The sequence below is a fragment of the Astatotilapia calliptera genome, chromosome 5, assembly GCF_900246225.1.
Source record: "Astatotilapia calliptera chromosome 5, fAstCal1.2, whole genome shotgun sequence".
NCBI classification, from domain to species: Eukaryota; Metazoa; Chordata; class Actinopteri; order Cichliformes; family Cichlidae; genus Astatotilapia; species Astatotilapia calliptera.
In genome coordinates, this window is record NC_039306.1 from 2,607,495 (window position 1) to 2,620,656 (window position 13,162).

The following is a 13,162-nucleotide window of genomic DNA, read 5'->3' on the forward strand; positions in this document are numbered from 1 at the left end:
GTAACTGGATAGCGACTGGCAACTCTTCTGTTTTTTTGTCGATACCTCTGGGTTTAAGATGGACTCATGGCATGCACAATGCGAGATAGGATTGGTTAGCATGGGGGAGGTTCCAGCTAGGCACCCAAGCATACCTTAAAATATACATGATTCAAACCTGGCTTGGGAGTTGTTTCTTGCAATATGAGCGAGAAACAACTGCAGACTGGCTTAGATGTTGCCTCGATTAACAAGGTCTGCCTGAGGCTATTGTTAAGCTTTGGTCAAGACATTTCAATAGGAAAACTATACTCCTGCTATCTGATGCATCGCTAGTCAAAGAGGAAACCTCCAATGAAGCGCTGATAATCAACGTCGCACTGACATTTTGTCGATGAGAGCTCCATTAACGCTACTGGTTCCCTCTGTGTGTGCTACCGGGAGAGAGGTGTAGGCAAAGCGGCTCTAAGCAACATAGTAATCAAACACAAGCTACATAGTGTGTAACACCTGTGTCTGCCGTCATATACATCAGCAAAACGTCACTGTGCTGGGGTGTGAGGTGACATCGAGGGCAGCACATACTGACTAGCTGAAGTGCACGTGTGCAGGGTTGGAGTCAGCTGTGACGGCTCATCAGCTCACATGTTGTTGACCTGAGTCATGTAAATCACAACAGCGGTCTCCACAAGCTCCTTTATATCGTAAGGTAAAGACCCTAATACAGAGAAAGCCCAACAATCGCATGACCACCTATGACCAAGCACTTGGCGAAAGTGGGAAGGGAAAACGTCCCTTTGAACAGGAAGAAAAGTCCAGCAAGTCCATGAAGAGCAGCAGCAGCAGGTCAGCTGATCACAGCCTGAACAGAAATCCTGGTCCCCTTTTACCCACGCTGAGCCGCTACACCTGACCTTCCCCACCTGATCAATCCCAGTTGAACCCTTGACTGTACCTGTGTTCAGCTGTGGTGGCAGGGAAACACAAACAGGCCGAGTTTTAAAGTCTTTCTTCTTCGCTGTTTGTGTTCCACGTAACGAAGGTTCAAGCTGAGCGTCATTAGAATTAGAGCTGAAGTAAACTTTGTACTCTTGCGTAAGAATGTTGTTTTCAGAGCCTGTACTTCTTCCACTTTAGTTTAGTAGAGAACATGAACCATAGCATTTCTTCTTCTCTGTAGTGACAAACGTGTGGACTACTGCCACCTCTGGTTAAAGGAAGAATCTGTGGCATTTAAAAAAGCATCATCTGAACGGTTTACCATCCAGCCTTCTTCCTCTGAACCAGTTCAGGATGTTGTGGCCTGCCTGTCCCAGCTTCTCATATTGTGAATAAAGAAAGTCCAAGAATGTGTCAAAACATGGTAATGACTGATTACTGGTTAACTCTGACAATGTCGCCTAGGCTTAGATGAACCTAGGAACTGATTTTATTTGAATAATTTAGGTTACATAGGGGAGAGCAGTGTTACAGCCGGGGACAGGACGTAACAGATAATTACTTATAAAATATGTCTGTGAAGCTTCTTAGTCATCCAGGTCATCGTAGTCAAAGGAGCTTGCAAAGAAAAGCGTCTGGACTTCTTTAAGTTGCTTGAAGACGTTTCACCTCTCATCCGAGAAGCTTCTTCAGTTCTAAGGTCAAATGGTGGAGAGTCCTCAGGAGAGTTTTCTCCGAGCACGACATCCCGGTGCATTTCAGACCCAGCAACACACTCAGACACAAACTGGTTCACCCGAAAGACAAAACGCCAAAACACAGACTCAACAATGTGGTGTATGCTGTACAGTGCAGCGAAGAATGCTCAGACCTCTACATTGGAGAGACCAAACAGCCACTTCACAAGCGCATGGCACAACACAGAAGAGCCACCTCCACAGGACAAGACTCAGCAGTCCATCTGCATCTTAAGGATAAAGGACACTCTTTCGAGGATGCCAATGTTCACATTTTGGACAGAGAGGACAGATGGTTTGAAAGAGGAGTGAAAGAAGCATCTATGTCCACTGTGAGCGACCATCTTTGAACAGAGGCGGGGTTTACGACACCAACTCTCTGCCATCTATAACCCAGTTTTGAGATCCTTCCCAGACGCCTTAACGCCCACTCACATCCTGGGCCATCTGACCTCAGGAATTCGCATGATAAGGTGGGGCCAGGTTTCATAATGAGCTCACCCGAAACTCTGGCTGATTGGGACCCACGCCCAGTTTCCCACCTTGGCTCAGGCGATTAGAGGATCATCAGGGGTCCTTTTGTCCCTCTGTGGGGGGAAACTCCCACTAGGTTTATATCTGGGACTCTCCACCATTTGACCTTAGAACTGAAGAAGCTTCTCAGATGAGAGGTGAAACGTCTTCAAGCAACTTAAAGAAGTCCAGACGCTTTTCTTTGCAAGCTCCTTTGACTACTTATAAAACAGTTTTTATCCCCCCTCAATAAAAGGTCAAGGTCAAATTTATTTATATAGCACATTTCAAACAGCCGATGCTGCACAAAGTGCTTAACAATATAAAAATGGTATTAAAAAGCAACAATGTAAAACAATAATAACAGTAAAAAACAATAAAAGGACAGTAAAAGAATTAAAACAATAACTAAACTAATTCAAATAAGACCAAAATGCTTGGGTCATAGCGTGTTAAAAGCCAGGGCATAGAAATGTGTCTTTAGTAAAGATTTAAATTGCTCAAGTGTTTGTGCAGATCTAATATTTAAGGGGAGACTATTTCAAAGTCTGGGACCTGCCACAGAGAAGGATCTATCACCACGGGATTTGAGGTTAGTCCGTGGGATGGACAACATTAGTAAAAGCCCATAAAACAGAGCAAAGGTACTAAAGTTACCTCTACTAGTAGAGATAATAAAACACAAGATCTAAAAATGGCAAGTTAACATTATTCCAAAAACAGTATCACTGAGAGGAATTTCCAAACAATAAATGCGCAGAGAAAAGTTTAAAAAAGGACGAAAGCAACAGCGCAGGCGCAGTGGTTAGTTACCCTGAATCCAAGATTCATTGAAGGCTGAGATTCAGCGACTGTTTGGGAGCAGCGAGTCCTCAGCTGAGCAGCAGTGCTTCCCTGATCATAGCAGCTCTCTCCTGATGACGCTCCCAGGTCTGCTCTGTCAGTGGCTCTAATGGCACAATGGTGGCACTACTCTGAAGGACACAGGCGTGTACAGTCACTGCCCGACATCACGCCAAAGGAAGACTTACGGGGCCGGCTTAATCTTAGTACCCTGACATCGCCAACTCGAGTTTGTCTACTCCAGTGCTCTCTTCTCTCGAGGTCTCCAAATCTCCTTAATTATTACATCTGGTGCACCACATCATGGCTGCTGACTGGCCTTCTGCAACCAACCTCCAGATGCAGACTGGGTCTCATGCCTGCTGTTGGGTTACTCAGTTAAGTCAATCAGCCAGTGTTGGGTAGGGAAACAATCTGGCAGAATATTCTCAAACATATAACCAAAGTAAAACTAAACCTTATACATTTGCACAATAAAACCAAACTTTAAAATGAATAAAACAGAATTTGTTAAAACACAATAAGAATAATTAAATATTATTTCATTATTATTAATTAATAATAATTACATTTTTCAATTCAGTGTTATTTATATAGCACTAAATCTCAACAACATTTGCCTCAATGATCAGCAGCATGCTCAGTGCTTTATATTGTAAGGTAAAGACCCAACAATCATATGACCCCCTATGAGCAAGCACTTTGGCGACAGTGGGAAGGAAAAACTCCCTTTTAACAGGAAGAAAACTCCAGCAGAACCAGGCTCAGGGAGGGGCGGGGCCATCTGCTGTGATTGGTTGGGGTGAGAGAAGGAAGACAGGATAAAGACATGCAACCATACATACTGTCACTACCCGATCCGTACCGGAAACCCGATCAGTACCCCGCATGCGCGAACGGTGTCTACTTTCAGTCGAAGCATTTTACGATAGTTACAGGTCAGAGTATCTGTTAAGACTTTAAAAATAACAAGTATCTCTTAAAATGTTTCCAATAATGAAGCAATTCAATATAATGAAGACAAAAACGAAAAATAAAAAGATAGGTACGGATCAGGACTCCCCGATCCATACCGCGCATGTGCAGGGGTTTTCTTCTTCTTCTGTTCGTTTAATGGCAGTTTACTCCCCAGTGTACGAGGACACCGCCACCTGCTGACTGAACGAATGAACCCTATTGTAAACTGAAGTAGCGTCATTACAAACGCGTGTTTAATTTGATTGATAGTCATGTGTTTATGCTTGTCTGTGTGGAGAGGATTGTTGTCACTGTCAGTTGTCAGTAAACACTTCATCTGGCTGATGAATCTTTACGTGACACATTACTAAGTCAGTATTATTAAGTCTGTAATTCGGCGCCATTCTTCTTATTTTACGGCGCTGTTGTTCAATCGGGGGACGCTCTCTGTTGGGGAGAAAAGCATGAATTTGTTTGTAAACGGATTATCCATTGTTTAAATGTCCGGGCAGTCGAAAAGGAGGCAGAGCTGTGGAGAAATGCTAGGAGCTAACTGGGTGCTAATCTTTTTGGCTGCTGTTACAACCAAATTTCCCCTTGTGGGACAATTAAAGGATTATTCTATTCTATTCTAACCGTGTCATTCAAATACATTTACTGTCGCAATGTTGGCAAAGAGAGGAAGTGACGTAAGATTTGCGCATGTGGGGTACCGATCGGGTTTCCGGTATGGATCGGGTAGTGACACATACCATATTTCTAAGATTTTCAGGGCCAAGTACAATAACCTCAGTTTGATCTGAATTAAGAACATTTTAGAACATTAGATGAGAAATGATGAAAGCTGTCGAGTACCTGCGTGTGTCTGGCTGCATCACCTGTATACATGCTGAGCTCTCACCTGAAGCTGTAAGCGTTCTCTCTTTGCTTTCAACTCGGACCAATAAAATCTGCAGTGTGTAAGAAGTGAAGTGTGTGTCTCTTTGAATTTCCCGACAATGATTCAACCCTTTACTGACACGTTTATTACCTCGGGCAGTTCAGCGAGCACGGTGTGGGACTTCCTGCTCCACCTATGACCCTGCAGACGCTGCTTGTGCTCCAGAAATCAGTGATTGACGCTACAGGTGGGCAGATCGAACCGAACGTCGACAGCATCAATGCCAACGCTGTTATCATCATAACTAGTGCAACAGGTTTCTATCCTGTTGAGTCCAGTATGTAGCCCACTGAGTGTTGATTATGTTTCAATGAACATTTCTGTGGTGCCTGTTCTATTTGCAGCCTGTAGCACATTAGACATAAGTCTACATTCAGCTCTTCAAAATAAAAGCTGAGAGGTGTGTTTTATTGTGTTCAGTCATTATTGTGGAAAGTAAACGTCACAGTGATTTAATGGTCAGTAAAATGTGTTCAGAATTTGCACTTTGATTACGATTCTTATCATGAATCAGGACACTCTGCTCTCCCCAACACAACAGTATCTGTACAGGTGTCTGTAATACTGATGCTGTGTACTCTGTATCAGACCAATGTCTCAGTATCACTAATAAATACCTGCGACCTGTCCCTGAGGGTGATTTAAAGGTCAGCCGCACAGGCCTACAGACAGATCACGACACCCAGCAACCACACAACTAAGTTTAAATGGTTTCCATTGCCTGCGATTGGTGTGAGGAAGACACCTGGGAGCTGATTGGTCCGTAGACCTGTGTGACATTTTCTAACAGAATCCACCCTGAACACAAATCAGGAAGCTTGTTGTTACCACCACCTGGAGGCTGCCAGTGGTACCGCAGCTGACAGCTGGGCAGGTGTGTGCAGGTGTGAGGAGAATGACAGGAGGCCGTGTGCGATCATTAAATATTGGATTTATTTAGATTGATATTTAGTCTGTGAGACGATCAATGGGCACGAGTCCTTGGCAAACACGCAGTTAGAAAAATAAAACGCTTCTCTCGCTAAAATGACGCCAAACAGTTCAGGCAGCGCTCTTCCTCATTGTCAGTCACAGAAACATCTGGAACATCTGCCACAGCGTCAATCTTTCTGACCGCTGAACGCTCTGAAGGGCGGGGCCTCGGCTCTGACGTGTCAGCTGTTTCTGTCCAGTCTGAATTACAAGGAGAGGGAGCAAGAGCGCCTCCGGCTGGACACGCAGGGTTAATACACAGTGATCAGGAAAACTCAGTATTGATTATCAGTGAGTCTGGGGGAGGTTTGCCCATGCGACAGGTGAACTCGCTCACACACAAACACACACAAACTCTTCTTCTTTGGTTTCAGAGTGAAAACACTGGAAACAGCTGGATGCCCAGCTGCTGCAGACGGGGACTTTTTATTGGTTAATCAGAGGCGGGAGCCTTCATCATCCTCACCCTCACAGCCCTGCACATTAACACTGACAGTGTTTCCAGACGTGGAGCGTCTGGACCTCTCTTCTTCTTTTGTGGTGCTCATGGGTTTGTGGTAGGAAGCAGGAAGCTGATGAGGCTCGGAGCTCAGAAACACTGAAGAACCCAGCGGCGTTCTTCCTCACAGTGGAGCTGGACTCTGCCTCGGGCCCGCCGCCAGAAAAACACCCTGAGGAGCATGCCTAATCGCGGCAAGCTGTTCGTACACGCGCCGGCGGTGCTGCGGCTGAAGGCAGTAAGCGATGCTCTCTTCCACCTCCTGGCAGCGCCGCAGGAAGCGGCAGCGATCTCGGGCAAGTTCCTCCCACGGGCCCCGCCGGTCCTCCTCCTCCCCACAGCTGGCAAAGAATTCCTCCACATCGTCACAGAAACGAACCTGATGGAAAAGAGAGGGAGAAAACGACATCAGCTCGGTAATACAAAGAAAGGTCAAAGGTCATCAGGTCACTGAAACTTCCAGGAACAAATCAGCTTTCAAACGACTCTGTCACTACCCGATCTGTACCGGAAACCCGATCGGTACCCCGCATGCGCAAATCTTACGTCACTTCCTCTCTTTGCCAACATTGCGACATTCAATATATTTGAATGGTACGGTTAGCGCCCAGTTAGCTCCTAGCATTTCTCCACAGCTCTGCCTTCTTTTCGACTGCCCGGGACATTTAAACAATGGATAATCGGTATACAAAGAAATTCATGCTTTTCTCCTCAACAGAGAGCGTCCCCCGATTGAGCAACAGCGCCGTAAAATAAGAAGAATGGCGCCTAATTACAGAGTTAATAATGCAGACTTTGTAATATCTCACGTGTAGATTCATCAGCCAGATGAAGTGTTTACTGACAATTGACAGTGATAGCGCACATCATCATCACTATTCCAACAATCCTCTCCTCACAGACAAGCATAAACACACTCGACTATCGCTAAATCAGATTTAACACACGTTTGTAATGACGATAATTCAGTTTATAATAGGGTTTATTCGCTCGGTCAGCAGGTGGCAGTGTCCTCGTACACTGGGGAGTAAACTGTCATTAAACGAACAGAAGAAGAAGAAAACATCTGCACATGCGCGGTACGGATCGGGTAGACCCGATTTGTACGGTCAGACTTTACACATGCGCAGTAAGGATCGGAGAGTCCTGATCCGTAACTTTCTTTTTATTTTTCGTTTTTGTCTACATTGTACTGAAATGCTTCATTATTGCAAACATTTTAAGATATACTTGTTATTCTTAACATCTTAACAGATACTCTGACCCATAACTATCGTAAAACGCTACGACCGGAAGTAGAAACCTTTCACGCATGCGGGGTACCGATCGGGTTTCCGGTACGGATCGGGTAGTGACAGACTCGACTGTTTCACTCCCTACATCCTTACATCTGTATTGGGGATAAGTTGAAGCAGCAGGATCGTCGGGTTTGGTTAAATCTTTGGGTCCAAATCAAAGTGAGTTTGAAGGACGTTTGGAGGATCTGACTGAAGCTGAAATCTGATGGGAAACGTTATGACATTAGACGTCCTTCATTAAGGATAAGTCGTTCAACCATCATGGCGCTGTGTTTTTGGCTTTCAGGGGCGAAAAGAGCGTCTCTGAGTTCATGGCCCAGATGTGGGCTCACCATCACAGCTGTCCGGACAACCTGGTGGGAACTCTGGGTAAAGGCTGAACTGGGAGTTACTAATAAACTGGCCGTGTTTACAGAGTAAATAAAGCTCCGAGCTAATTACAGCTCACCGATCCAGTTTCTCCTCACGTCTCTCCAGGAAGCAAACAAACCCACAGGAGGCGGAGCTTCCTGCTGTCTGACTCATGTTTACTGTCAAACACTCCTCAGCTGCAGTTCCTCTGACGGCCAGCAGAGGCTCCAGCAGTGAGTCGGTGCCACAGACTCCCATGTTCAAATCAGCATGTTTACCCCAAAGTCGGTGACAGCAGTCAACTCAGTGTGCTTTACCTGGAAGGTAAATACCCACAAGAACACGCAAAGCCCAAGTATCAGACAACTGCCTCGGTGCAAGCACGCTGCAACAGTGGGAAGGAAAAACTCCCTTTTAACAGGAAGAAACATTCAGCAGAGCCACACAATGAATAACTTTTTAAAAATAGTTTTTAAATCCTAAATTAAGAGATTTATTAAATATTTTAGATTAAATAATTAAATATGTCACATAACCTGAGAATAAACACTGAAAGTCAGCAGGTTGAACAGCATCTGCTGTAATGAACATGGAAAAGCTACAGGTGTGTCGAGAGATCAGTATGCAGCGTGAAGATTTGATTTCTTCTGCTGGAAACTTTCAGCTCACTTTGAATAAACTTTATTTTCCACACCTTCTCTGTCTCACCTGTTCATGAGCTCCTGACGCAGAGCGAGCCGCAGTAACCTGAACCAAGAACAGACTGAAGCTTCACTTTCACTCTGACTGTTCCCAAAACCCCACAGGGCAGGTGTGTCTGCAGGTGTGTTCAGGTGTGACTAACAAAGACCCTTTGACTGTCCCTCAGGTGAGCCTCACCTGTACCTTAATCAGTGTTTTAACCACCTGACCCGCCCCAGCAGCACCGTCTCCCAACGCACCTTTTTCGTGGAGCTGCAGTTCCGGGCGGAGGCGTCACAGAAACCGCTGTCCATCCGGTCCTCTGCCTCCTCCTTCCTGTACTCGGGTGGAGACTCTTGGCGGAGGCGGCGGTAGGCGGAGTTCTCCCTGGCCCTCGCCGTGGCAGACTCACGGGTCCTGATGGGAGCCTGGAAGTTGAGTGGGTTGAAGGGGTCTGAGGAGGAGCTGAAGGAGTCCCACAGGCGGAGGCTCTCCTCATCAGCCTCGCTCGCAGACGGCGAGTCGTCCCATGTGTCAGGGCTGGAGGGAGGAGAGGAGGAGGGGGAAGACTGAGCAGAGGATGGTGGCGTGGAGACAGGGATGGCACGAGGTGCAGTGACACCCGTGTGCAGGCGGGCAGTGAAGTTTCGGGGGTCATAGGGGTCCTCGCTGTGGCACAGAGAGCGCCACAAACGCTCCACCTCTGATTCCGCCTCACTGTCATCATCCTCATCATCATCATTAGTGTCATCAGACATCTCAGAGGAGCCCTCGCTGTCAAAGCCATCATCATCATCATCATCAGAGGATGACTCCTCTGATTGGCTGTCCTCATCCTCGCTGCAAGGGCCACCCATGATGAAGTTGATAGTTTTGTTCTGGCACTGAGGGACGGCGAGCACCACCTCCTCCATCCCCTCAGTCTCCTGTGGTGGCGACGGCTCTGCTCTGGCGGACGTCACGCCGGACAGGTGCTCCTCCTCCAGGCTGGAGTACCCATGGTCCTGCTCGGGGGTCACAGGTAAGGCTGCGGCGATGGTGGCTCCTGAGCAGTTCTGTGGATCTCTGATGCTGAGCTGGCGGTCTGCCACAGCGTTCTGGACTGTGGGGGGGCTTCCATTGTTCACCAGCTGCTCTTTGTGGTCGCTGGCTCCAGCATTTTCTCCCAGCATCCCGCGGGACAGCTGCTCCCTCTCCGAGCACTCCTTGCCCCCCCAGAAGCTGTCCCACCATGGCCTGCTGGACCAGCTCTGCCCTCCCGGGGGTTTTACTTCCTGAGAACTGAGTAGCATGTGGCCCAGAACAGTCCGGAACGAAGACAGGTATCTGAATTGGGTCTGCTGGCAGAGGCTCAGGTCCACCTCTGCCCCATTCTGGAGCCCGATTTCCCGTAGCGAGTCCGCGGAGAGCCATGGCAGAGCCCCCACGCCTCGGGGCTCACACTGCAGGTAGGACAGGTGAGGAGGCCCGAGCTGCACGTCCTCCAGCGGGCTAAGAAATTCGCTCTCCTCGGTAACCAAGCTGCTTTTCAGAGTTCGGTTCCGGATTTTCTCCACCAGTGCCATCGCGGGCCTGGACAGCAAGCCGATCCACGAACTTTCCTGGCTGTCCAGTCCGGGCATGGAGGAGGAAGATGAGGGGGGGCGCCTCCCGCCCATTAAACGTCCTTCTTCACTCATATTTCTGAACATGTCCTCAGTTTAATGTGCGAACAACTTCAATACGAACAGGCTGTTAGCACGTTAGCTGCTAATCCAACAGCTCATCGCGCCTACTCCGCACACCACACACACCGGCTACAGCTGCGGGAGGATCCGAGGGCCGAGAGCCCGGCGCGGGCCGTGGTGCTCTGCTGACAGTGGTGCTTCTTTCTTGTGGAGAACTCTGTGCGGACGGAGGTGGAGAAACCCAAGTGCTGAGACACGAAGAGTACCGGGTGTGGAGACCAGCAACGGGCCATTCTGTCTGCGGCGGCGCTCCAGTTAGCTTAGCACGTTAGCTCAGCGCTAGCAGCTAGTTAGCCTGACGGTTAGTTCCCCGGAGGCGGAGACGGATTCAAATACTCGAACCAAAGCAGCACTTCACCGGGTTATAATCAGTCTGCGGTGCTCTCCGGACTCCTCCTGGCGTTAATACTGGTGCGGTCTCCGAATACAGAGCAGTTTCCACGGCCGCTTCGCTCCGTCCGTCCGCTGAGAGATTTCATCAGACAGCCCGGGGACCGTCGCCTATGACGCGAATCTCTATTTCCGGGAGGCCGCGGGCAGGGAGTGCAGGAGGAGGTGCTGTTCGCTCCTGCGTCTCCGTTACATAAACGAAACTTGGGCTCGAGTGTGCCACGTGTTTATCAGCGTGAAGCTCCCACGGTCAATTTATAGAAGCGGCTCAGACACTGGAGATGGTGAAAGGACCCAGTATGGATAGTAGCCCATAGTAACCGATGCCCATATTGGTATTAAATCGATACTTTGTTTCTATCCCCCGAGTTCAGTATGTAGCGCACTGAGTGTTTTAATGAACAAATGCGTCAAACATGCTGTGAAACATGTCTGAACCTTTCTGTGGTGCCTGTTTTATTTACAGCCACATTAGACAGGCACGTTCACATTCAGCTCTCCAAAATAAAAGATGAAAGCTGTGTTTTATTGTGCCAACTGTGGAAAGTAAAAGTCAGTCATCATCTAAGGAACATTTCAAAACTCAGACTAATGGTGAAAAAGGCTGAACTGGAGATGATTATGCATGCTTCTATTTCTTCCTGTCTTTTTACGTGTCTTAACCAATTAGCTTTAGATCTTCAGACTGTGCAGCGCGACTCTTAACAGGCAACAACAGAAGATCTCATATCACCATGCAACCTGCCCTCACGACAAGAGTGTTGCTGGATGTTAAACTCAATTGTTACACCTGGTAGAGCAGAACGCTGATCATTTTATTAAAGATGAAAGACTTTAGACAGTTTTTCAACTCTCAGTAATGCCATAGTGATCGTTTGATATATGGACCTGCAGCAGAGTTTAGGCCCAGACACGGCTAGTGACGTCAGACTGAACAACCGGATTGTCGGGCATAAACCGTCCGTGGCGCAAAAAAGGTTGGAGACCGCTGATTAAGAGGACCCGAGGGAAGCTCGGAAAGCTAAGCAGAAGTTATTTGGAGAGTGACTGCTGTTGGTTGAAAAGAGTTAAAAAAAAAAAAAACTTCAGTGGTGTTGCACACTATTTTATATTATTTTTTTTAAAGTCATTGTTAACCCTTTAAAGCCGGTCAGAGCAGCACGCTCCGTTTTGCGTAACTATTTTTAAATCCCTGTAGAACCTGAACCGTGTAAGCTAGCGCAATAATTTGTTTTGCATATGAAACCGGAGGAGTTGTACTTACATCTGATGCCATCAGCTTGTCCTCGGTCACGGTTTCCTTCCACATATAGCTTTGCAAAAATTGCATAAAAAGCTCTTGCAGGAACAAAAACATAATATTCCAGAAACACGCTTTGCCGATCCGATCAGCTGTTCGTAACACTTCCCACAGTGAAATGATGCACCTGCTGTTTTCTTTGCAAATTTGCATCATAGGATTGTTTTTTGTTTTTCCTGCAGTATATAAAAATTGCTGTATCTCCAAAATAAAACTATGAAGACACTCAAAATAAATTTCCTGTGGTGGGAAACTATTTTTTGCAACTTTATTGTATTTAAAGTTTTGAGGGATAAACCTCTTAAATTTCTCCAAGTAGAAATATATGTAAACAAAACAAAAGCGATTTTCAATTTTTTTTGTAGTTTATTGCACTTTTTTGCAATTTATGTAATTACTATGGACTTAATGCATACATATTATTAAAATATGGGCTATAACAGTTGTATTGATGTATAGCAACTTGAAATGCTCCCACAAATGGCACTACAGCATGTAAAAAAAAAAAATAATAATAATATAAGCTCTGGTGGACTTGGTTCTATAGTAGGTCTTAAAGGGTTAAATAAATATCGTCAAATAATCGTGATCTCAATTTCAGTGAAAATAATCGTGATTATCATTTTTGCCATAATCGAGCAGCCCTAACATAGCATACATTTACACTGCTATGCAGATGACACCCAGCTCTATCTGTCCATGAAGCCAGATAACACACACCAATGAGTTAAACTGCAGGAATGTCTTAAAGACATAAAGACCTGGATGGCCGCTAACTTTCTGCTTCTTCATTCAGATCAAACTGAGGTTATTGTACTCGGCCCTGAAAAGCTTAGAAATATGGTATCTAACCAGATTCTTACTCTGGATGGCATTACCTTGGCCTCCAGTAACGCTGTGATGAACCTTGGAGTCATTTTTGACCAGGACATGCTCATCAGCGGCTGAACGCAGCCCCTCCCCTCACCAGCGGCTCAGCGCAGCCCCTCCCCTCGTCAGCGGCTCAGCGCAGCCCCTCCCCTCGTCAGCGGCTCAG

General features: G+C 46.7%; 1 protein-coding gene across 1 annotated transcript; it reads right to left on the minus strand.

The window, feature by feature from the left end:
- Positions 1-5,819: 5,819 nt before the first annotated feature.
- On the minus strand, positions 5,820-11,130 carry ppp1r15b (protein phosphatase 1, regulatory subunit 15B). Its single transcript, XM_026166587.1, has 2 exons — positions 8,970-11,130; positions 5,820-6,758 (listed from the first exon to the last, which is right to left on the minus strand). Exons 1-2 carry the CDS (start codon positions 10,398-10,400, stop codon positions 6,504-6,506), a joined length of 1,686 nt encoding a protein of 561 aa, XP_026022372.1. The 5' UTR covers positions 10,401-11,130; the 3' UTR covers positions 5,820-6,503.
- Positions 11,131-13,162: the final 2,032 nt, after the last annotated feature.